At 39.2% G+C, this 27,008-nt stretch overlaps 1 protein-coding gene across 1 annotated transcript in view; it reads right to left on the bottom strand.

Moving 5' to 3' along the window:
* LOC109402067 (uncharacterized) overlaps window positions 1–26,430 on the bottom strand; it is a 37,069-nt gene extending 10,639 nt beyond the window's left edge. The window contains exon 1 of the mRNA XM_019674665.3: window positions 25,865–26,430. Within this exon, the coding sequence (XP_019530210.2) occupies window positions 25,865–25,987 (123 nt within the window). The 5' untranslated portion in view covers window positions 25,988–26,430. The remainder of the gene's footprint in view (window positions 1–25,864) is intronic.
* Between the last annotated feature and the right edge of the window lie 578 nt (window positions 26,431–27,008).

Here is a 27,008-nt window from a genome sequence, read left to right as displayed (position 1 = left end):
CTAGAAGATATGAATAATTCTGAATTTCCAACAGCGTTCGATGCATAACAAATAGGTATATTAGGCTCTTCTTGTTTCCATTTAAAACAAACGTAAAATTAAACCTAGTGTGCAATACTGACATAAATCAAGATTGTTCCATCAGTTTTGAAAAGTTAAAAAGCTTGTCAGTTCCCGCCTTTTCTTTGAATCAAAACAGCAATTAGTGCTCCATTCACATGTACCACCTTGAACATTGACACACTACTGTGGGACAACAAAGAGATGCTTCAACGTGCGGACGTAATGGTCGTTTTTTGCGTATATGCATCTCCAAAATGCTTCAGTGTATAATAACGTGTACTTACTGTCGCCGAGATGTGACCAAAAAGTATGCATAATTTCTTCACAACGGGAGCTGTTGTTCAGTTCCCTTGACCAGGAGAAAACGCAACCGCTGCTGGCTGTGAGCCAAATTAGTCATGAGAGAATTCCCCGCCACATTTAACCACAAAGAAATTGACACCACGCGAAATGATCGTTGGTACTGCGTCGTCGACGACTGCAACTAATTGCCCCTTTTTGGTCGATGGATAAATAATAATAACAATAATGAAATCGCCTTCCAATCCATTTCGCTGATTTAAGACCTTGCCGTAGGACAGCCACGAAGTTTTGAAAGCAAAAGAAAAAAAACGGACCCATCCCACGCAGACAAACCGACCTTTGAAGAAACTTGGCCACGCGTGGCCTTAAATCCCGCCTGTTGGACCTGCCTATAATACTTTTGTTGGTACAGCCTCCCATAGCAACCTTGCCAAATTGTGTTTCCATCTCCGTCAACAAAAATTATAATGTGACACAAGGATTACTCAATCGGACTCTGAGTTGACGTGCACGTGTTACTCATCTTAATACTCCCAGCACGCAACCTCCGACATGTCTTAGATTTCAATTCATCAAACGACCCCCGAAAAAGAGAAACATGCGACTAACCGGTCAGTAATCAGTCTTCTTCCAGCACTCCCATACCAGCTATTTCTGACCTCGGCGGGCGTTGCGAAGTCGCTGTAATCCGTCCATCACTCTGAAGCCCAGAGTCATCCCAGAGACACTGTTTTTTGCTGTCTCGGTCGATCTTCCCCGCGTGCAGGTATATCACTTTCGGTGGTTGATTAATGGAGCTCCGTGGCGGCGGTTAGTTGGAAACTGGCAAATTGATTGAATAAGTGCTGACTAAACGGTACCGCGAGCGACTAATGGTTCCCTCGGTGAATGAATGGTGGCAATTTGTCATATTTGTTACTTTTATTGGACCCATCTTGGGGCTCACCAGTTGGTAGTGTAAATAGCGGTAATTTTGGTAATTGACATGCGAGCAAACGCAGTGAAGCTGATCGATGGGGGATCGCTGTTTTTGAGTATTGAAGGAATAATTCAAATGAAGAATCGAACGATATGGGAGATAAGATCCAACAAAAGATGGATAAGTCAACCCTAGAACATGGTGGATTCAAGAAATTGCGAACCTGTGCCACGCCTGCCTACGAGCCAGGAGGCAGATGCAGTGAGCAAGAACTGATGAGGAAGGACAAGTACGATGGGTGGTGTTCGCCGCTACCAAAGTCGCGCCGAAAACCGATAAAGGGCAAACAAAAAGGGCTGCTTCGAGGGTCTCTGTCAGATTGCCAATGCGAATCCGTGGAGTGATGCCTGCAGGATCATGATGGCTAAGACGAGAGGTGTAATGGCTTCTACAGAGCAATCTCCAGAGATGTTGGAGAGGATCATCGATGTAGAGGTGTGCGCTGATTTGAAGTCTGTCGGCGACGGCGTTTTGAACTTTTTTGTCCGGCGGCGGCGGCGTGATCGGCGTGACGCCGAATAAATTTTCGGCGGCGGCGTGAAACGGCGTGGATATAATATTTAAACTTTTGTTAAATCAGTTTATCAACATCAGTGTTTTATGTTTTGATAACTCATCATGTTGAAGATCCAATGACCTGTTTAAAGTTACGATTTAGTTATTTTTTTTTTATTTTTACATGTTTTTTTTTCAATTTATTGAAGTAATTGTTATGGTGAATCATCAATCAGCTGCCCAAAAAATTATCCAGAATGACATCCTGAAGGAATTCCCGGAAGAAATTTTAGAGGACTTCCCAGCTAAACTTCTAGAGGAATTTCAAAATAAACTCTTAAAAGAATTCCCGGATGAACTCCTAAACGAATTTCCAAAAGAACATCTGAAAGAATTCCTTGATGAACTCTTAGAGGAACGTTTGGGGAAACTCCTGGAAGAATTTCGGAAACAAATCTTAGAAAAACTCTTAGAGAAATTGCCGGAGGAACTCTCAGTGGAATTCACGGAGGAACTCTTAGATGAATTCTCGCAGGAAACTCCAAGCATTCTTTGTGCAACTCCCAGAAATACTTTAGGAGCAACTAAAAAAGTAATTGCCGGAGGAACTTTCGGATGAATTTCCGGAGGAACTCCTAGAGAAATTGTCGAACAAATTCGGAAAAGAATTCAAGGAGAACTCGTAGAAAAATTACTAGAGGTATTCCTAGATAATCCGGGATAAACTATTAAAGGAATTCCCTGAAGAATTTCTAGAGCAATGCCCGAAGAAATGCGTAAAGAAATTCCCTGAGGAACTCATAGAAGAGCACGTAGAGGAATTCCCGGAGGTACTCCTAAAGAATTCCCAAGAAATTAGTGACGAAATTCCCGGAAGAACTCGTAGAGGAATTCCCGGATAAACTCAGATATTTCTAGGGAAATTCCTGGGAGAACTCCTGGAGGAACGTGCAGGAAAACTCCTGGATGTATTCCCGGATCTCTAGAGGTATTTCTGGAAAAACTTCTAGAGGAACTTCCGGAGGAATTCTTGAAGGAATTTTCAGAAGAAACTCCTGGCATACCTAGTGCAACTTCTAGAAAAAAAAAATATAGAGCAGCTCGTAGCGAAATTGCCTGGATAACTTATTCCCGGTGAAACTCATGAAGGTGTTCTCGAAGATATTTGGATTCCCGGAAGAACTTCTAGAGGAATTCCTGGAAGAACTTTTGGAGAAAGTCACGGTGAAATTCTTAGTGTAATTCCCGAAAAAAAATCGGTAAGGAATCCCCGAAGGAACTCGTAGAAGAATTCCCGGAGGTATCCTAGAGAAATTCTTACAGGAACTTCTAGAGGAATGTTGGAGAAACTTTTGGAAGAATTTCCGAAAGAACTCTTGAAGAAACTCCCAGAAGAATTCCCGGAAGAACTTTTGCAGGAATCACCGGAGAAACTCCTAGAATAATTATCGGAATATCCGATAATATCCACTGGTATTTCCAGTGCAATTTCTATGAACTCTTGAAGGAATTCCCGTAGACATTAGTTAAGGAATTCCCGGATGATCTCGTTGAAGGACTCGTGGAGGAATCCCGTAGGTGCTTCTAGAGAAATTGCCGGACGAACTCCTAAAGGAATTGCCAGGAAAAACTTCTAGAGGAATTTCCGGAGGATCTCATAAAAGAATACCCGGAGTAACTCTTAGAGGAATTTCTAGAGGAAGTACTACAAAAAGTCCCAGTGAAACTTCTGTAGCAATGCCCTGAGAAACTCCTAGAGGATGTCTTGGAGGAATCCCTCGGAATTTCCAAAGGACCTTCTAGAGTTCCCGGAGGAACTCCTAGCGGGATTCGTGGTGAAACTGCTGGAAGAATCCTCAAAAGAGTTGCTGGAAAAAATTTATCTCTTCTGGAGATGAACACGACAAAAATATTTTCTTTAGAATCACTAGCATTTTCTTCAATCTTCGGAATCCCTAGATTCTTTCTTCAGCCATCGGTTTTCTTTAGGTATCTTTGTGAACTCGATTTAATCCAAAGGGCTTTCAGCTTCAAAACACAATTGACGCGACATGCGAAGTTTAGAATTTAAAGCAACTAGCGGTGGAACTGAGCGTAATTTCAGTGTTCCAAATTTTTAGGACTGTAGACAAGGGCGTAGCCAGAGGGGGGCAGGGGGGGCCGTTGCCCCCCCCTGGCCGACAGATTTTTTTTAATTCAAGCCGACTCAATGATTATCAATAATTCAAGTGTTCCAGAAAAAATATAAAAAAAAACTATTCTCTAGACTATTCTAATAATTGAGGTTTTTATCCACAATTATCCAACCTTTTTTTCTTGAGAATCACAGGAAGCTTCGCCAAGTATTTCTCCAAGAGATCTACTCAGGGCCGGATCTAAGGGGGGGGGGCCGGGTGGGCCCGGGCCCCGGGCCCCCACATTTTAGGGGCCCCCACAAAAACCTTTTTTGGTTGCTAACATTAGCTTTATTTTCCATATTGCTCAAGTACTGTTCGAAAATAAGGAAAAACATTTTTGGTCATCTGTCCGAGGGGCCTCCACATTCGCTCGGGCCCCGGGCCCCCACAATCCTTAATCCGGGCCTGGATCTACTTCAATCTTATCATAGAACTTAACCAAATAACAAGCTTTGGTGAATGGTTAAATTTTGTGATGTTTATTCATGGAACACAAAAACAGCATGGCAAGTTTCCGGTAGGGAAAAGCAAGGACTTAGAATTATATGCTGCTATATAGTGAAGTTATATGCTATTGCTACACGAATTTTCATTTGTATTCAATTCAAACAAACGTCATGCTAAGAAAATAATACCTGGGATTTCTTTACAAATTCTTTCAAGGACATCTCCAGAAATTCCTTAAGGCAGTTATTCAGGAACTTTTCCAAGGGTTCTTTCAGAAATTCCTCCAGGAACATATCCAGGAGTTTCTCTTTCGTGAATTCTTCCAAGGACATCTTGCAGGGTTCAGATACTTTTTTTAGGGTTTGTTCCAAGAAATGCTTTAAGAATTCCCCCCACGAGTCCTTCAGTTTTTTACAAATACTTCTGCAAGGATACATCGATGAATTCCTTCAGGAATTTTCCATAGCTTCCTTCAGTGATTCTAGCATGGATTGCTCCAGAGAGTTTTCCAAGATTTCCTGTATGGGTTTCACCAGGCATTCCTCCGGGAATTTCTCCTGGGATATCTTTAAAAGTTCCTTCAGTGATTGTTCCAGTGCTTTTTTCGATAATTCCTACAGAAATTTCCAGGAGTTCCTTAAATCATTGTACAAAACGTTCTCCATCCAGAAAATTCCAACAATAATTCGTCCAAAATATATTGCAGACATGGATGCCTTTATTTTTTTTTTCCTACAGAAATTCTTTTTTTTTTTGTTTTTTTTTTTATCTGTATTAACGAGATTTTTAGCCTTTGGCTAGTTCATCTCGGGACCCACGCTTTACTTCCCTTCCGAAGGAAGAACTCACATTTTGCGAGTTTGTCGGGAGTGGGATTCGATCCCAGGTCCTCGGCGTAATAGTCAAGTGTTCTAACCATCACACCAGGTCCGCTCCACTGCAGAAATTCTTCCAGGAGTTTGTTACGAAAGCTTTCCTGGGATTTCCTAAGGAATTGATCATGGGATTGCTTCCGGGATTCCTTCAGATTTTCCTTCAAGCATTCCTCCAAGGAATCGACCGAGAATATCTTCTGTGTTTATTTCAGAAACAACTCCAGGAATTATTTTAAAAAATCCTCCAAGGGTTCCCCCAGGAACACTGTTTAGAATTCCTTCAGAAGTTCTCCAAAAAAATAATTCAATACTTCCTCCAGGAACTATTTAGGAATACCCCAGGATTTCTCCTGGGGTTTCTTCAGGAACTGCTACAGGGATTCCCCACGAACTTTTATTAGTATTCCTTCAGGATTTCTCCAAGGATTCCATCTGCAATTTCTTCAGAAATTTTTACTGGGAATTCTCCATGAATTTCTTCAGAGATTCCTCTAAGAATTATTCCAGGGATCCTCTGGGAATCAAAATGCGTATAGATATTTCTCCAGAAATTCTTCCAGGAATTTTTTAAAGAGATTCCTCCAGGAGTATTTCTAGAGATTTCTCCGTCCAAGAATTTCTGCAGGACTTAACTCGGGACTTCCTTCTGTGATTCTTTCTGAAACAACTTATTTTAAACATCCTCCAAAGATTCTCCCACGAACTCTTTTTAGGGTTCCTCCAGCAATTCCTCATTGTATTTTTTAAGGAACTTTTCTATGAATTGATTTAGTACTTCCACCAGGAACTGCTTAGGGATTCCCTTATTAATTGCTCTTAAAATTTCTTCCGGGTTTCCTTCTGGAGTTTCTTCAGAAACTCTTCTAAGCATTCCTCCCGAATTTGTTCAAGAACTCCATCTGTGATTTCTTGAGGAATTATTTCTGGTATTCCTATACAAATTCCCTAAGAGATTCATCCACGAATTTCTTCAGGAATTCCTCTAGGAATTACACCAGGAAATCCTTCAGGGATTTCTTCAGAAATTCTTCCAGGATTTTTTCTAGGAATACCTTCTGGATTTTTTCCAGAAATTCCGCCAAGAAATCTTCCAGTATTCCCTCCAGGAATTGCTACAGGCATTCCTCCAGGATTTGCACTAAAATCTCCTCCAGGAACTTTTCTAGTGATTTTTCCAGGGATTTCTTCAGAAATTCCTCCGGGAATTTCTCAGGCAATTTAAAAAAAAAATTCTCCCAGAGCTCCTCTAGAGATTCCCCCAGAAATTCATGCGCAAATTGTTGAAGGAGTTATTACAGAGATTCCTCCTAGAATTCCTTCAAGGATTCCGCCAGCAATTCCCAAAGGAGAACCTCCAGCAATTCCTCCAGGATTTTATTTAGGAATTTCTCCAAGAATTATTCCAGGAAATTCTCCAGGAATAACCCCAAGAATTTCTTCAGGAATACCTCTAGCAATTTCTCTAGGAATTGATCCAGGAATTGCTCCTGGACATCCTTCAGAAGTTATGTCAACAATTTCTCCAAATTTTTTTCCAGAAATTCTCCTGGAATTTTTTTCAGACATTCTTCCAGTAAATTCTCCAGGAATAACCTCAGGAATTTTTCAGGGATTCCTCCAGGAAATCCCCCAGAAGTTCCTCTGAAGATTATTTTTGGAAATCCTCTAGGGATTTCTTCATAAATTCTTCCAGGAAATTCCTGGAGGAATACCGTCAGCGTTTTTTCAGGGATTCCCCCAGGAATTTCTTTACAAACTGCTTCTAGGATTCCTCCAAGGATCTCTTCAGAAATTCCTTCGAGGATTTATCCAAGAATTCCTCCAGAAATTCCTCCTGGGTTTTCTCAAGGGATTTTTTTAGAAATAGAAAAATAATAGAATAAAAATAGAAATTTCCCACAATTCCTCTAGAAATTCATCCAGTAATTCTTCCAAAAAATCTTCTAGAGATTCCTTCAGAAATTCCCAAAGGAATACCTGTAGGAATTTCTCCGGGGTTTTATCCAGAATTTCTCCAGGAACTTATCTAGGAATTACCCCAGGGATTTCTACATGAATTCCCCCAGAAATTTCTCCAGGAATTTCTCTAGGAATTGCTCCTGGACATCTTGTAGAAATTATGTCAACAATTCCTCTAGGTATTTCTCCGGGAATTTCTCATGAGATTCCATCAGGAATTGCTTAAGGGATTCCTCCAGAGATTTCTCCATAGAATCTCTTCAGGAAATTCTTTGAAGATTCCTTCAGGAAATCTTGCAGAAGTTTCTCCAAGGATTCTTCCAGGAAATCCCCTAGGGATTTCTTCAGAAATTCTTCAAGAATATTCTCCAGGAATACCTTCAAGAATTTTTCAGGGATTCCTCCAGGAATTACACCAGGAATTAATCAAGGAACACCATCATAAATTAGGGATTGCTTCAGAAATTCTTCCAGGTTTTTTTCTAGGAATACCTTCTGGAATTTTTCCAGAAATTCCACCAAGAAATCTTCCAGTTTTTCCTCCAGGAATGGCTACAGATATTTCTCTAGGAATTCCGCTAAAACTCGTCCAGGAACTTTTTCAGGGATTTTTTCCAGAGATTTCTCCAGGAATTCCTCCAGAGATTTCTCTTGAAATCCCTCCGTGAATTTCTCAGGGGATTTTTTTCAGAAATTTCTCCCAGAGCTTCTCCATAGATTGCCCCAGAAATTCATCCAGAGGTTGTTGAAGGAATTCCTCCAGAGATTCCCTCACGGATTCCGCCAGCTATTCCCAAAGGAGAACCTCCAGCAATTCCTTCAAGATTTTATCCAGGAATATCTCCAAGAACTATTCCAGGAAATTCTTCAGGAATTACCCCAAGAATTTCATCAGGAATACCTCCAGAAATTTCTCTAGGAATTGATCCAGGAATTGCTCCTGGACATCCTTCAGAAATTATGTCAACATTTTTTCCAGGAATTTTTCCAGAAATTCTTCTGGAGATTTTCTCAGAAATTCTTTCAGGAATTTCTCCAGGAATACCCTCAGGAATATTTCAGGGTTTCCTCCAGGAAATCCTCCAGAGGATTTTGCCTGGAAATCCTCTAGGGATTTCTTCATAAATTCTCCCAGGAAACTCCTGGAGGAATACCATCAGAAATTTTTCATGGATTCCCCTAGGGACTTCTTTACAAACTGCTTCTAGGATTCCTCCAGAGATTCCTTCAGGCATTCTTTCAAGGATTAATCCCAGAATTCCTCCAGAAATTCCGCTAGAAATTCCTCCAGGGTTTCAGATACAGAAAAATAATAGAATAAAAATAGAATTCTCCCAGAATTTCTCTAGAAATTCATCCAGTAATTCTTCCGAGAATTTCTCTTAAAGATTCCTCCAGAAATTCCCAAAGTAATACTTCTAGTAATTCCTCCAGGTATTCCTCCAGGATTTTATCCAGGAATTTCTCCACGAATAACCCCAGTAATTTCATCAGGAACTACCCCAGGAATTGCTCCTGGACATCTTTCTGAAATTATGTCAGCAATTCCTCTATGTATTTCTCCAGGAATTTCTCCCGAGATTTTATCAGGAATTGCTTCCTGATTCCTCCAGATATTCCTCCAGGGGATTTCCCTCCTGAAGGAATTCCTCCAGAGATTTCTCCATGAAAAATCTCTTCAGGAAATTCTTTGAAGATTCCTTCAGGAAATCCTCCAGAAGTTTCTCCAAAGATTCTTCCAGGAAATCCTCTAGAGATTTCTTCAGAAATTCTTCAAGAATATTCTCCAGGAATTCCTTCAGGAATTTTTCAGGGATTCCTCCAGGTATTCCACCAGGGATTCCTCCAGATATTCCTCCAGGGATTTCTTCACAAATTTCTTCAAGAAAACCCCCTGGGATTCCTTCAGGAATTCCTTCGAGAATTTCTCCATGAACTCCATTTGGAGTTCCACTAGAAATTCCTCCAGGAATCTCTCAAGGGGTTTTTTTCAAAAATAGAAAAATAACAGAAATAGAAACATAAATCTCTCAGAACTTTTCTAGAGATTCCTCTAGATATTCATCCAGTAATTCTTTCAAGAGTTCCTCTAGAGATTCCTCCAGATATTTCCACAGGAATAGCACTAGGAACTCCTCCATTTATTCCTCCGGGATGTTATCTAGGAATTTCCCCAGGAAATTTCTTCCGGAATATTCCTGGCATCCTTCAGGAATTATGCCAGCAATTCGTCCAGGAATTTCTCCTGGAAATCCTCTTGGGATTTCTTCAGAGATTCTTTCAGGAAATTCTCCAGGAATACTTTGAGGAAATTTTCAGGGATTCCTCCAGATATTCCTCCAGAGATTCCTCCAGCAATTACTTCAGGGATTTCTCCACGATTTTTTCGAGGGATATTTCCAGAGATTCCACCAGGGAATCCTCCAGAACTTCCTTCAAGGGTTCTTTCAGGAAATCCTCCTGGAATTTCTCAAGGGATTTTTTTTTCAGAAATTTCTCCAGCAATTCAGGAATTTCTCCCAGAGTTCCTCTGGAAATTTCTTCAGGAATTTCTCCCAGAATTCTCCTAAGGATTCCAAGAATTCACCCAAAAAATTGCTCAAGGAAATTCTCCAGGAATTCTTCCAAGAATTTGCTCAGAAGTTTCTACAGGCATTCCTCCAAGGATTCCTTCACAAATTTCTCTAAGATTTCTTAAAGACATCTCTTATGGAATTTTACTAGGAATTCCGTCCAGAATTCCTCCAGGAATTTCTCCGGAATGTCCTCCAAGGAATCCTCCAGAAATTTATCTAGATCTAGGATTTCCTCATGAGATCTCTTCAGAAATTTCACTAGGTATCTCTCCCATAATTTATCCAGGAATTCGTACAGGTTTATTTTTTGAAATTCTTACAGGAATTTCTTCTGGAATTCAAAAAATCATAAAAATCTGGAGGAATTTCTTCAGCAAATAGTATTGGAAGATAAATGGAAGCATACAGGAACCAGGAAATTCTAGGTTTATCCTCAAAAGAGTTCGTAATTTACAAAAGAGTTCAGCTATAATTTCTGATGAATGTTTTGTAGACACTGACAAAAAAAATCAGAGCAAAATATTGCACGAGTATATGAAAATCCTTAATCTTCCAGAAATTGGCCATCGCTTCCAGCACCACGTTGATTTGTGTAGATCAGGCGAGTTTTTCTTAACGTATTGTACAAAATACAACAGGGTTAAGGGTTAAATAAAGCTTTCAGAATATAATATTATTATAATCAATTTCATCGTGTTGCGTTTAGTTATAAAAGATAGTAGGTACATTTTTACTAAGGGTGCTTGCCCCCCCCTGACCGAAAAGCTGGCTACGCCCTTGACTGTAGAAATATTGTAATGAAATAAATTAAGAAATAATATAGTTTATCAATGCGTTTTTGAGATCAGCGTAGAAAATTGGAGTTCGGCGGCGTAAGCGGCGGCGTAAGCGGCGGCGCGCCGAAAAATAATCGGCGGCGGTGGCGTGAACAGAAAATGGGCGGCGGCGCACACCTCTACATCGAGGTGCTTTTTCCGCGCCATAATCCTAGTCCTTGGCCTCCTTTCGTAGGACAGCCGTGGACTGGGGATGGCGATGAGGATAGCCTCAGGTCCGAACAGAGTTCTAAAGCTGGCCTTAAAAGTAGCTATTGCAGAGGCTCTCGAGATGCAGAAATGCCTGAAGAGGCAGTTTTCCCAGAAGTTTGGAAGAGACAGAGCCTGGTTCTATTGCTAAAGGCGGTGAAACCACCCGGAGACCCGTCGGAATATAGACCAATATGCGTGATCGACACGGCGTGGAAGCTCTCGAAAAGATAATCCTCAATGGAAAATTGAGGCACACCGAGGGTGTAAATGGTCTCTCGAGTAGCCAGTACGGCTTCCGGAAGGGGAGGTTGACCGTAGACGCTATCCTGTTTGTTAGTCCTCAACAGAGTTTTGAAGCACACCAAGGGTCTCTCGATCAACCATTTAGGCTTCCAGAAGGGAAGGTTGACCTTAGACGCTATCTTGTCGGTTACAAAGACCGCCGAGAAATCACACAAAGGTGGGATAGAAGTGCTTTCACATGACCTCAGGAATTCTGCTGGGATTGCTCCAGTTATTCATCTAGCAATCCCTACCGTGTTTTCTCTACGTATTCCTCCATAAATTCACCTAATTATGTTTTTTCGTGAATACTTTCAGGAATTCTTCTTTGAATTCTTAACCTTCTTCGTGCATTAGCTGATGCTCACCTCGCTGACGTAGGGCACGATTAGGGGTCATATCGACCCCAATACACGACCTGGGTTAATGAAAATCCTGTTCAATTTTTTTAGATATTCTGTTGAAATTGCTCCTGGAAGGCTGCTGCGTGGTGGGAATCCTCCAAGAAATTTTGCTGGAATTCCCGAGGCAATTTCTGCTGGAAATATTCCTGGAATTTCTGGAGAATTCCGATGAGCAGTAACTACAGAAATACCGTCTGGAAATGCTTGAGAAATCCCCGCAAGAATATTTGAAGGAATCATAATAAGAGTTTCTGAAAGAATCCTAACAAGAATTTCTCGATCAATTCCAAAAGGGATTCCTAGAGAGCGAGAGAGTCTTACAGATATCCCTTAAGGAATCACCGGAGCAATTTATGGAGAAATGCTTGGAGAAGTCTATGGAACAATAAAACTTGCATTTGCTGTTGTTAACAATCGGACAATTTATATCAGGAGTTTCTCCTACGGTTCCCCAAATTAGTACTATCGAAGCTTCCTCCGACATTCCTGGTATGATTCATTCAGAGATTTCTTCAGGGATTCCTCTAGAAATTCCTCTCAGATTACACCCAGTAATAGCTGCAGGAATTCCTTCATAAATTCGTACTAGAATTTGTTCGGTAATTCTTGCTGGTTTTTCTGCAGGAATATCTTCAATTATTTCTCTTGAGGGACCTTCAGAAATTGATTGATTGATTTGTCTTTATTAAAGAGAAAAAAAGTTGGAATTCTTACCAGAAATGTCTAGAGGAAGTTCTGAAAAAAGCCCACCAGTTGCTCCTAAAATAATCTCAAAAAGATTCCCAGCAGAAATATGTACCAAATTTCTAAGAAATCCGTGAAAAAATTACAGCAAGGCATTCTGGTGGAATCCTAGTAAGAGTTTCTGGTGGTGACAGTGCTGTCATGGTAAAACCCAAGCTGGTTACTCAATGTTTCCAAATTTCAGCGTCCATATGCTGGTACGCGCCATGAAAATGACGTTACTATTGCCTAGCTAAGAATGATTCCGGGAAAATACTCCATCCATTACTATTTAACGAAATTTTCCTGTCATTATAGGAAAAGGGATATCCTTGCTGAAGTTCTCTTTACGAGCTCGCAAGAGTTCTCCTTAAAATATCTAGAATATTTTTCTGGATTCCCTCCATGAACATCGCCAGCATCTCTCTGAGGATTTATCAAAAAAATTCTGGAATGTTTGAAGAAAGAAGATTCTCGCAGGTTATCTGAAAAAGGTTTTATCAGAAATTCCTCCAAAGATTCCTCGTAGCATCCCTTATAAATGCATTCCTGTCCATGGATTTTTTTTTTGGAAAAATATCGAGGGATTCCTCAAGAAATTCTTTCATGGATTTTCCCGGGAATCTTCCTCAGCATTTCTTCAGGAGCTTCTCAAGAAATTTATGAAAAAATTCATCTTGAAACCGATCCACAGGTTTCTTCAGAATTTTCTTCCAAAATTCTACCTGGGATTTCTAAGAAGATTCTTTAAAAAAATCCTTTAAAGATTGCTATATAAGTTCATGCTTGTATTCTATCATGTATTTTTTGAAACCTTTCTGAAGGAATTCCTCCAGAAATATTGTCAGATTTTTTTGCAGGAGGGTTTTTGAGATTTTATCTTAAAATGCTTTTAGAAATTTTTGAAGAAATTGTTTTGGGAATTTACCCAGAGAATTCTCCAAAGGACTCTTCAAAAGATGCAATTCAAGGAGAATTTTTCACAATGTTTCAAAAATTCCGCTAGGGTTTTCCTTCACAAATTCAGAAATTCTTTCAGAATTTTTTTTCGGTATTACTCCATTTAATCAGGAGTTTTCTTAAGCATTTATTCGGAAACTCCTCTACAAATTCTCAACAGCTTTTTCTAAAAGGGTTCCGGGTCATTTGGCCAAACGCTATTTGGCCGAATGCCGATTGGCCGAAAAAGGATGATGAACCTAAGAGATCTTGCCACTGTTTCCTTTGTCAGTATAACTCGAAAGAACAACCTTTGATTCAAAGAAGGAAAAATCTCTGACGAAAATATTCCCAGTTTTAACGCTAACTAATCCCTCGATGGTAAAACTTGAAAGAATAGCCTTTGATTAAAAGAAGGAAATATTTCTGATGATCATATTGGCAGCTAGAATGTTATCCAGAGTTTGTCCACGCCTCCAAACCCTTTTGATAATAATTCGGCCAAACGACCCTTTCGGCCAAATGGCATTCGCCCAAATGGCGTTCGGCCAAACGGCATTCGGCCAAATGGCCAAACACCTTCTGAAAGTGACCCCTGATGTTTCTCTAATAGTTCTTTCAATTTTTTCTCCAGGCATTGCTTTGGAATAATTTGGAGATTTTTTCAGTTTTTTTTTTCAAATGTTATCTTGATAGTTAATAGTTAATAGTCACAAAAAAAATCGTAGATGTTTACTGATATTTAGAAAGAGAAATTTCCATTCAACATGGAGGCACAAAAATTGTAATATTCATATAAATCATTACCCGAGCAGGAGAAAATAGCTGCAGAATAAAAAAAAGCTCAGGTATGCAAAACCCAATACCTACAACCTGAATGAGGTATTAAGTAGCCCTGCATAAGAGGTAAAATATCTAAAATAATAACTAGTGTGTGTTCTAGGAATACCATGTGAATAATAACATCAGGTATTGTGATACCCCAATAATAACAGACGATTTTCCCATAAAAATGGTGCATTTTCCATAATTGCATAATACCTCAAGCATTCCTCACCAATAGCTCGTTGAAATATTTTGTGTCGACGACTCAATACCTACATAATACCAAAACAGGTTATTTCCGCGACCGGGATAACCGACCAATACCTTGTCTTGGTATGATACTTGGCTTTGGTATGCTGCAGTTATGTGCCAGTCATTCGTTCCTGCTCGGGTACCAGTGGTGTCATCGACGTTACTCAGTGAGTAACCAGCAAAAAAAAAATGATTTCCTACCAGCATGAGCACCCACTCCATAAAATTTCCCGGAAATAACTTAAAAGAATTATCAAATTCACACCTAAATTTTTTGTAGGGATTTCTAGAGTTTCTTACAGGAATTTATTGAGATATTTCATTAGCTATTTCTCTGAAATTTCTCAGAAGGTTATATAAGACCATCTTTCTGGGAATGCTTCAGAAACTTATCCATGAATTTCGTCTGAAATTTTTAGTGATTCCATTAGAAATTCTTTGACAGATGCCTCCAGAAATTTATCAAAGAATGCATTTCATGGATATTTTCAGAAACTACTCCATGGATTTCTGTAAAAATCTTTCATAAATTTCAAAAGCGATTCCTTCGGAAAATATCCCACAGAATATGATAAAACTTCAGCTAGGAATGCCCTGCGAAATTTCTCCTTGGATTTCCGGAATCGCTCCAAGGATTCCAATATAAAATGTTAAAAAATCCTTTCAGAATTCTTTTTAAGGTTTCCTTCTGAAAGTTTTTTAGAACATGCCATAGATATCTTTAAAAATTGCTCCAGAATTTTATTCAAAAAAAAAACTCTAGAAAATTTCCTCAGAAATTCTTCCATCAATGTTTTAAACATTCAGTACGAGAATTCTTTCAGAAATTCTCGGATTTCTTCACAGACTTCTTCATGAAGCTTTCTCCAGAAAGTCGTCCAAAGATTTCTTAAGTATTTTCCAGGAGATTTCTCTAGAAATTCTTCATTACTTTGTCCAAGTATTCCATTAAGAATTCATTTGCTTTCAAAATTGATCCATGGATGTTTTAAGAAGGTTTCCTCCAGAAAATCCCTCGAGAACTTCTCCAGAAATGAGGAATACTGTTATTTCAATTTCCATAAATTCCTCCGTAAACTCCGCCAGGAATTACTTCAGATATTCTTCCAGGGATTCGTTTAGAAAATCCTTGCAGGGATTCCTGCATAAATTTCTACACGGATTACTTCAGAAATTCTATCAAAGATATCTGCAGTAATTCATCCAGGATTTCGTACAGGGTTTCTTCAGGATTTCTTCCAGATATTTCTTCATGTATTTCCCCATAAGTTCCCCCGACATTTTTGTAAAGGATAACTCTAGGAATTGCTCTGCGGATTCTTTGAGGAACTTATTCAGAAATGTTTCCGATGAATTTCTACGAGATTGACTTCAGCATTATCTCGAGTTTTTCAAAGGATATTTACAGAAGCTAATCTAGGTGTTTTTTTTTTTTCAAGCATTTCTACAGGAATTTATCAAAAAATATGTCTACAAATTACTTCAGGAACGCTTTCAGGAGTGCTTTCAGCGATTTCTTCATAAAATCAAACGTTCAAAAGTTATCCGGATATTTTCTACCCGTTTTTTTTTTAGAAAATCTTCCTGACTCCTTTTGGAGTTTTTCTTCTGAAATTTTCTCAAAGTTTATCTAACAAACTTTTCTAGGAATTCCGCCCAATGATTTTCCTGGAAATTTATCAGTATATTTCTCTAGGAAGTTCCTGTTGGTATATTCCGGAAAATTTCCAGGGTGTTTTTAGATACTCCTCTGGAGACTCATTCGGAAGCACTTCCTGAGATTTTTACAGAAATTTTACTGGAGATTTCTTCAAAAAATCCTTCGAAATTTTTTTCAAAAGTATTCGCTTGGATTTCTTCTGATATTCTGTTAGAGATTTATTCAACAATATTCTAAGAGACTTCATTGGAGTTTAAGGCATTTCTTCAGGAATTTCAGTGTGGGATTTCTTCAACAGTTCTTTCATGCAGTTTTACAAAAAATAATCGAAAAATTTCCACAAAAATGTCCTACAGAGATACTTTTTAATTTATCTAAGGGTTCTTTCAAGAGTTCCATGAGAAAATACTCTGAAGGAAATTCTTAAAAAAAAACCCAGGATGGTTGTCCAAAGGAAAAAAAAATTAAACTCCTAGTTATAACCTTAAATATTCCTATATTGTTGGAAATTTTCTGGAGCGATCGAAAAATTCTGGGAATAGCTCCTTAAGCTACCCTGAGATAATTATCTTAAGATACCTCCTTAATACCTAAAGAAACTCTTATGGAACTCTGGAAGTTATTCCGATTCTAAATTGCTTTAGATATTTCCGAGAGGAATCCTGCAGATATCCGTAGAGAACTTTCTGAAAGAATCTCATAAAAATGTCTGTCAAAATTCTTGCAGAAATTCCAGCCACTGGTGTAATTCTTGAATAAATCCATCAATAAATTTCTGAGGAATCCCTGGAGGAGTTACAGAAGAAATCCTTAGGAGAACTCCTGGTGATATCTCTGGAGGAATTCATAGCATATTTTTTATACAATTTATTTAGGGATAATTGCTTTTCTTCAAGTTCAAGAAGATATTTTTAAAGAACTTCTAAAAAAACCTTTTGAAAAACTGTTTCTTATAGAATCTTTGAAATAATACCTGGAAGAACAGGAGGATCCATTGCATGTATTCTTAGAAGCATTTCTTGATAAATCCTTTGAAAAATCCTAAGGAATTGCTGAGAAAATATTTGTAGAATTTGCCGAAGCATCTCTGCAAAAATATCAAAGAATACCTGAATTAAGGTCCTAATAAACCCTAAGCAATCCCTTGAGGAATACCTGGAGGAATATCTGGAGAAACCTCTGGAGAGACTTTCAGCATCTCTTGACAATTTTCTAGTGAAAATTTCAAATGAATGCCTGAAGAAAGCTCCGAATATATGTAAAAAGACCTTGAATCTCTTGAATAATCTTCGAATCTCTGCCAATTTTTTTCTAGGAATTGCATCTTGCAAAGTTTTGGAGCAACTCCTTGAGAAACCTTGGAGAAATTTTTAGAATTCTAGGGAAATTTTCAGAGAATTTCGATGGAAATATCTTACAGACATATTTGAAGAAATATATGAAAGAATACATTCACAAAATTTCGTAACAATCCTTGAAGGTAATTTCTAAATAATCGCTAGAACGAATCTTGCTTGAATCATTTTAGAAAATCTTGCAAGAATCTTCTTTCTGAAAAAATCCGGAAAAAATGATAAATCTTGAAAGAATCCCTTAAGGAATTTTTCGCGATATCCCTGGAGTTAATCATGGAGAAAATTTTTGATCAATACAACAGGGGCAATAAATTCTTAAATAATTTTTGGAGTAATCTTTAGAAAAACTATTGCTGAATTCCTAGAACAAATACCTACAAGAACGCAATAATTACAGAAAAAAATTTTGAGTGGGCTCTTAATAGCTTTGCTCCTTTCAAATCTCCTGGGGCAGATGGGATTTATTCTATTTTGCTTCAGAAGGGATTTGATTATTTCAAACATGTTTTAAAAAAATTACTTGTTTGCAGTTTTGCTACAGGGTATATTCCCAAATCCTGGCGGGATATTACTGTAAAGTTTATTCCAAAAGTGGGTCGTGCGTCGTATGAAAAAGCAAAGAGTTTCAGACCTATCAGTTTGACCTCTTTTCTTCTGAAATGCTTAGAACGCATTGTGGATCATCACATCCGTGATGTTCATCTGGCCAACATGCCTCTTCATGTGAACCAACATGCCTACCAATCTGGTAAGTCCACTGTGACTCTTTTACACAAGGTTGTTTACGATATCGAGAAAGCATTCGCTCAAAAACAGTCTTGTCTGGGTGTTTTCTTAGATATCGAGGGTGCCTTTGACAACGTGCCTTTCGATGCCATATTGGAAGCCGCATGGAGTCATGGTATATCTCCAATGATTTCCAATTGGATTCACCAAATGCTCAAAAACCGATATCTCTTCTCGACATTGCGTCTAGCAGGGATTAGGAAATTGAGTGTTTGTGCATGCCCCCAAGGGGGAGTCTTATCACCGGTTTTGTGGAATCTCGTAGCAGATACGCTATTGAGGCGAATCAATAATAGCGGTTTTCCTACTTATGGTTTTGCCGACGACTACCTAACATTGTTAGTCGGTATGTGCCCCCTTTTCGACCTGATGCAAAGCGCCCTTCAGGTTGTTGAGGGTTGGTGTCGCCAATATGGCCCTTCGCTTAATCCGAGTAAAACATCTATTGTTCTTTTCACGGAAAGGCGAAACCGTAATGGCGTTCGACCCTTGCGTCTCTTTGATTCTGAAATCGATGTGACTGAACAGGTAAAGTACGTTGGAGTCATTCTTGATTCCAAGCTTTCCTGGACACCTAACATTGAGTTCAGAATCAAGAAAGCTTGTATGGCCTTCGGGCAATGCCGGCGTACTTTTGGTACAACTTGGGGTCTAAAACACAAGTATATCAAATGGATTTACACAACTGTGGTTCGGCCAATATTGGCTTATGGATGTCTTGTGTGGTGGCAAAAGGGTGAAGTGAGAACGGTCCAATCAAAGTTAGGCCATCTCCAAAGGATGTGCTTAATGGCGATGTCTGGAGCGTTCTCTTCAACTCCTACGGCAGCGCTAGAAGTTCTCTTTGACGTTGCCCCACTACACATTCATCTCAAACAAGAAGCCCTTTCTTGCACTTACCGGTTACGGGTACTCGGTCTACTAGAGGAAACTCCTGTGAACCGCAGTTCAACACACACCTCGTTGTTTCCACTTTTGGTGAATTGGGACAAAATTGTCCTTGCTCCAAGTGATCTTACAATTGCTTGTAATTTTCCATATAGAACATTTTCCACGAAATTCCCTTCCCGGGAAGAGTGGACATCTGGTTATCTGGAAAGAAGTATTTCAGACGGCATCGTATGTTACACTGATGGCTCCCTTCTCGAAGGTCGAGCAGGTGCTGGTGTTTATTCTCGTGAGCTAAGGCTGTATCAGTCTTATTCACTTGGTAGACACTGTACCGTTTTTCAGGCCGAAATCTTTGCTCTTATGTGCGGAGTGCAATCAGCACTTCAGCAGCACGTAATGGGCAAAGTAATATACTTCTGTTCAGATAGCCAGGCTGCTATTAAAGCACTTGCTTCGGCCAACTCCAGGTCGAAGGTAGTTATCGCTTGTCGAACTCAAATCGAGGAGCTGAATTCAGCAAACGCTGTTCACCTTCTATGGGTACCTGGTCATTCTTCCATCGCTGGAAATGAATTGGCTGATGAGTTAGCTCGCTCTGGAGCATCACATGACTTCATTGGCCCTGAGCCAGCTATTCCGATATCGAAGTGTTGGATTAAGCTTCAGATTCACACCTGGGCTGTCACTCAACACAGACAATATTGGAATAGTTTGGAGTCATGTCGTCAAACCAAATTGTATAGTGCTGAGCCATCTCTACGGGTGGCGAAGTATCTAACTAATCTGTCTAAGCAGAATTGCAGCATGCTGGTCAAAGCATTGACTGGCCACTGCCGACTCAGCTATCACATGGCGAATATTCAGCAAGCTGATTCATTTGCCTGTGATAGCTGTGAATCCGATTCTGGAACTTCGTATCATTTGATATGTAACTGTCCAGTTTTCGCGCAACTGCGTTTCCGAGTATTCGGTAAACACTTATTAAGTGAAACTGTCTTCAGAAACCTGAATCTTCAGGATATTCTGTTGTTCTTAACCCGCTGTGGTAAAGAGCTATAGGCTCTCTTTCGCTTTATGCGTTATTACAGTGCCCTTTTCAGGGCGCTGTTTGAACCCATTGTGGTACGCTTGTGCGTTAGTACCCTCTTCCAGGGTATTTTTCCTATTTCCCTACCTGTCCCTATCCCCATCCAAATCCTTTTTCCTTCCTTTTCCCTCAGGTAGATGATGAAATAGGCTGTTATTTTGGCGATGGCACAAATGTCCCAAATGGAGGATAACGTGCCTCTGGAGCCGGCCTTCTGATACCTGATACCTGATACGAATCAACAGAGGATGCTCATTTACGATCTCCTCACAGGGAATATCGACTGTTCGGAACTACTTGAACAGATTCCGATTCACGTCCCCCCCAGACGATTCCGTCATTCATCCTTCCTGGTCATTCCGTTTCACCGCGCCAACTATGGACATAACAACCCATTTTTTATGTGTCTTCGCTCTTTCAACGATGTTGCTGAGCTATTTGATTTTAATGTATCTAAATGTGTTTTTAATAGTAGGATAAGAGAACTAGATTAATTTTAGTATAAGAAATTCAGTCTGTGCGAGATAATCGAAGATGGTGTAATAAATAAATAAAAATAAATAAATAAATAAATAACTTAAAGAAGGAAAAATCTCTGATGGAATTGTTAATCAGTTTCCCCCAAAATACCTTATGCTACTATTCGGGCTTGTGGCATTCAGGCTAGTGTCATTCGGGCTAGTGTTACAGAACCAATTTAGCAAGCTCCATAAAAATCAATTTGTTTATTATTTTTTGCAACTTCTCATCGTAATAGGCCATTTTACCTCACGCAAATCTGACAGGAAAAGGCCTACTTTCCCACACCAAATTAACAGTGCTGTAATGTTTCATTACAGCACTGATTTGCGTTGCGTAATGAACCATTACAGCACTGTTTTCAGTTTTGATCAACTTATTGATGCTTTCTGGACGCAGGTTTGAAAAATTGTGACAACTGCACAGTATAACCTGCTATGATAGGCTATGATCAGACTTCGTTAACGTTGAACAATTCGTCATTGAAATCATCGTCATCATCAAATATTTGAAAGCAGTTTTTTCGTTCAAAACAAAAGTCTTTGCTATGAAAATATATTCACTGTACTCCACATGAGGAATAGAATGCAGTGAATTTATTTTCATGGTCGATGTTGCGATATACAGAGAGAAAACTGCTTTTGATTTTCCGAAAAATGATGATGGATGCTTGAGCCTTAATCATGGCTATGAACATCAGTGTGCAGTCTGATGAAAAAGTTTAGTTAAAAACTATACTCAAGTGGTAATTTATGAAGGTGTAAAAAACGTTGTACGCAACTCGGTGCAGAACTCGATTTTTACAGCACTCGTCGTAATTATCCAACTCGGCAAGCCTCGTTGGATAAATGTACGACTCGTGCTGTAAAACTCTTTATTCTGCACCTTGTTGCGTAAACTACTATTTCTGTGTATTCTTTTTTGCAGACCGTACATAACCAATAGAGTCTGCGATGAAAATGTTCAAAAAAAAAAACCAGCAATCTTTAACAAAATTTTATCTAAACTTCTTCAGAAATCTTGATATTAGTTACCGCCAGTCGGGGTGACATTGGGCCTGGGGGGTAACTTTGGGTTAAAAATCAAAAAAGATGTTTCGCTTAAAATACTAAAATTTAACGAAGTGATTATCAATCAAAGTTAATGGTATACGGTAAATATAACTTGCGTAGAACATCCAATGTATAAAAAAGTCACATTTAGTCAATTTTCTATTAAGAAAACTTGATGTGAATTTTATGGTTAGGCGTACTGTACAATATCGTTGTTTTAAAATGCCCAGCAGAAAACAGCTGAAAACCGAAAATGTAATGAATTACTGTTTTCTCGGTGTGTTGGGTAATTGTTTTGAAAAGTATAATAAGTTTTCTTGGTTTTGTATGCTATTTTGCATGAAAAACTTAGTTACTCAAGCTTTAGTACAAATACTTCGTTTTGAGGGTGACTTTGGGCCATATAAAAGCAATGCAATCAGTACGAGACCCTTACAAATGTGGACTAAAACGACTGAGAGTATTCACATTATTTTATGCATAATACTGTGTGAAATTTTGGAAATAAATGTAAGATTCATGTAAAATTGAAATTCATGCATATCAGTTGCTAGGCAGATGATAAAGAAATATTACTTTCGTCTTTTGAGTATGTTAGTTGCAGTTATATTTATGCGATAGCGGATACATTGTGTAGGAACGTTGATCGTTTACAATGAATGTGGTAAAATTGTCACGTTTGTTTGTCTGTGATGTTATTTTGTAGTAACTAGACACTGATAGGTTGTGGGCAAGTATCTATATATTTGATAGTTTCGATTTTCAAGCGATATTATCTCACATTTAACTGTTTTGTTAGAATTTTAGTTCGAGTTGGGAAAATTTGCTCGACTTCCAGGGCATAGTGTATAATTGTAATTGCCTCACAATATGCAATGGCAAGCAAACAAAACCCTTCAACTAATAACTGTGGAAGTGCTCAAAGAACACTAAGTTGAAGCGAGACAGGCCAAGTTCCAGTGGGGACGTAGAACCATAAGGATGAAGAAGGTGATTTTTATCCACTATGAATCAACACAATACTTCTTCGAGACTCTCGTCAGTAAACTACTGAAAACTTGTTATTCATCAGGCACGAATTTCTTTTTAAGCCAGGTTCTGACGTCGCAAAAATCTTGTCAAAAAAATCTGAGAATCATTTATTTATTTATTTATTGAATACCTTGTAACGTAAGACATACATCTTTTTTGTTGTTACAGTTTAGATTATAAATTGATAAAAAGATATCTAATGTGCATAATGAAAGATTGTTCTCTTTAACTAACTAAATTACCCGTCTATTGCAAGTGCTGTAGGAGATTTCTTCTAAAACCTGATTTAGAAGTGATTGTTTTAACAGAAATTGGTAAACTATTCCAGTTAACAATACCTCTGACGAAGAAGGATTGGCTGTAATACATAGAATTATGTTGTGGAACTCTGTAATTTGCTGTACGTGTGCCTCTCAATGGAACCAGTTTTTTGAAAAGGAAGCCTGGACTGGAGGTAATTCTTATTCTGAAAACATTGAAGCACGATCTATACTTGTAGAAATTAGCGAAGGAACAGCCTATAAGGTTCTTTTGTAGATGGGATACATGAGAATACCTAGAAAGGTTATATATCATTGGTCAAAATTTCGAATTTTATCTTTTAAAACTATTTTGCAAGTACATCTCCCAGCAATTTATTTCCTCAGGGTGCACCGTGGACTTAAAGGTCTGAATAACCCAGCCTTGAAGAAATTCTTTGAGGAATTCTTAAATGAATAACTGAGAAGGTCTTTGGAGGAGTTTCAAAATATCAGCTTCCTAAAAAATCTTTAAAGAAATTTCCAAAGCAACCATTGGAAATAAAATAGTAAAGAAGCTCTTGGAGGAATTCCAGGAAATACCCTATAGAATCCTTGTGCGTGTGTATGGGTACATTGTATACGAAAAGGTCACGTCACTTTCAGAAAGGAAATATCAAACTAGTATTACAAAAAAATAATGAAGCACTACAATTGCATATTAAAATACAACATAGTGAAACCTTACGAATGCGTAATAAATTAGGACAACACATATGGACATAAACAACACAGAACAACTATTTTGCTCAGTTACCCTATTGGATAACAACTTCCAATGACAAGATGACGAGGTTTCATTAATGTTGTTGGTCCATCAGTCAATCCTGTAATCGTATTTTCTCTGGCAGGTTGCCTTTTGTTCGCAGCATTAGTTGCTTCCATAGCTTCATTTGGTCTAGGAATTTCTAATCCAAAGGGGCATCCCGATTCGGGTTTCATCACTAGAGTTCTAAAACTTGAAGTCTGTGCCAGGGAAAGGTTTACATCTTTAGCAGTTAAGGTGACTTGGTGCATCACAGAATTTTCATAGGAATCATTGACTTTTTAATTTTCAATGATTGTTTGCCTCGCGTTTTTGAAGTGATAAAAAACGGGCAATTCTGCAGTCACGCAGCTGAAAAAGTATCATCACACTCACCACGAGTGAGCATATGGGATGATTCATTTTCATCCAAATTTGCGCTTTGGTAACTGAGTTTTATCACTTTGAAATTTCGAGCGAGATTTCAATGATGCTGATGACGCACTACGCGTCGTTAATCACGGCCTGAAATTGCCTGAATGTTGGCAATCGAAATAGGACTGCGGGCTTCTATTGTGCCAGAGCCCTATAAATGTGCATTAATTCTAGGGGGATATTTACAAGTTAAAATAGCACATTCAACACAAAAATAAAACTTGTAATACTTGTTCACACTCTTTGTTTCAATCGAAGTGGAGTATTGTTCCATTGTTTTTTTTTTATTGAAAATTGCTCGAATCGGTCCAAGCGTTCCGGAGTTATGGCCATATTAGTGATAAGGATCCGCACCGTAACATGCACCTTACAATAAGGATATGGGTATTGCCACAAAAGATCTAAATACTGGAAATGAAGCTGCCCAAGCCTATTTGTGTTGTGCCGAAATTGTTGGTTCAATCGTATCTTTGTAAATATGTTGCACTAAATTAAAAAAAAAAAAAGAATATTTACTCTTAGTTGATCAGTTATTTCAATGAAACTATCATTATACAAAGTCCTCATGATATAATTGTAATTGAATCATAAAATCAAACGAAAAACATAATCTAGTAAATGGCTTGCCAGACTCTCCTTAATAGCATGACAACGTATCATTAGCTCTTGGTTTTGACAAGGTCGTTTTCACGGGGAGTAGACTAATTCCACATCCACTCAGATCTAGTTTTTTTTTTTCATTTGAAAGTTCATTAGCCACTGCAGCTTACCTACATTAGTTAGCTGGATTTCAGTGCTATGGTGTAACTAATTGGACATTTTTTTTGCACACTGGTCAAACGCCCGGAGGAGAACGGTAGCACGCCATTAAGTTTAGGGGGGCTCTTCGTAGTTGCTGTCGGTTGGTAGTAATAAGAGCTCTCCACATTTGGGGTCATTCTCCACGAGTCCTAGACATGTATTTGGACGTCAAATGGTTGTTGGGAGCCGAGCAATGACATCTGAAACGTGTATAATTAATGACTAGTGTGGAACATTCCTGGGTGGTTTGGAACATGCAAATGCGGAGTCTGTTGAAACGCCGAAATCCGGGAGGTCAAACGACTAACTATAATAGGTTAGTCCCCGTTGGTTGTCGCGTGCTTGAACTTTTTTTTCGTACTACACAAAGCTAATCCGGTTTCCAGATAGATTCTTCTGTCAATCATTTTTTTAATTCAATCACCCTGCAACCTTCCGGCAAATATGTCCCGAACCTTTAGAGCGTGATATGTCATTACGGATTCTAAGCACTTCAGACGCCTTGTAATATACAATATCCATGCCAAAAACGTGTTCACAATTTAGCACGCATTGTCACGTAGCCAGACACAGTCGCCGATGCACACGTCTTCTAACCTTGTACGTCAATCTTCACCGTAACCGTTCTTCAGTGAACCACTATTGCTAGAATCCAGCACACCGTCCAAGACCTTCGCCAAAATCACTTCTTCGTCTGCCGGGGTCTTCACATATCCACTGCTTCACCGACAACCGTCCGTCCGTCAATCAATTATTGATCAACGATGTTTCAACGGTGCCATTACTTCACTCGTAACCAAATTGCTACCGCCTCGGCAGTAATTTTCACTCATTTAAATCCCCAATTCCGCGTCCCCCGCATCATCAACACTAACCTCCGACTTCAGCGGATCAATTCGGTCACGATCCCAATCGGCGACGCCCACCGCAGCCGGAGCGGCCAGAACTTCACTCCCGACGACAAACAGCGCCACCAGAGCGGCCCGCAACAACCGCATTCTTGTCTTATCCAACAGCCAGCCACCGACAATCCGCACTTTCGTTTTCAATTGCACCAACTAGGTACTCTAGATCAGACACACGCGTGCGCGCGCGAGTACGCCAACCAGCCAACCAAATCAAGAGCTTCTCTCTAGACTACACGACGGACGGACGACGCGACGACGGTTTGATCCACCAACTGAACCATCTCGGACGACGACGTCACCGTTGTTGGTTGCGTTGTTGTTGCGGTTGTTCTCGGAGATGCGAACCGTACAGCGATATCAACGCAAATGAACCGGCGTGGTGCGATCGTAAAAACGGATCGACGCTGCTGCTGCTGTTGGAGCTGCTGCGAGTACAACTCGTTTATCAGTAGTACCACCTCCACGTACCCACCTGTGGACACCAGAAGAGTGCAAGAAACAAGCCGGTCCACGAGATTGGTGTACCGTGCGATGGGGGGACGTTGGTTCGAGGAAGTCACTTCTGCGGTGTAAGAATTCAAGGTGTCACAATTGCAAAACTGTGTATTTAGAAGGCACAGGATGTTGTTAACTGATAAACTGGGATACTCATTTGTATAAAAATAATCTCGTTCTAGTGGGATTCGAACCCACAACTCTGTATTCGCTAGATAGGTGCTTTAATCAACTAATCAACAGGTAATGATTCCAAACTTACTCTTTCTGTTCCACAGAATCATTACCTGTTCTATGGCTTAATCGGTTAAAGTGCCGGTCTAGAGAATACACAACCGTTGGTTCAAAACCCACCAAAATGCGATTTTTTCACAAATTCATCTCTTTTGTGAATTGACAACATTCTGTGACTTTTGATAAAAAGTTTTTCGGTATGTTTCAGACATACCAAAAAACTGATAAATACCAGTAAAAGGTAACATGTATCATTGTGCCGCAATTATTGATGTATTATCTCTAAGTGCCTTTTGCACCATGTTATTAATTTCATACTTTTCGATCTGTCATGTAAAGCATAGTTGTTCCACGCTACTTTTCAATGATTCTTAATTGTATT

Source organism: Aedes albopictus, chromosome 1 (genome assembly GCF_035046485.1).
Source record: "Aedes albopictus strain Foshan chromosome 1, AalbF5, whole genome shotgun sequence".
Classification (NCBI taxonomy): Eukaryota; Metazoa; Arthropoda; class Insecta; order Diptera; family Culicidae; genus Aedes; species Aedes albopictus.
Note: the sequence above shows the minus strand (reverse complement) of the source record. Positions and strands in the feature narration are given on the sequence as shown.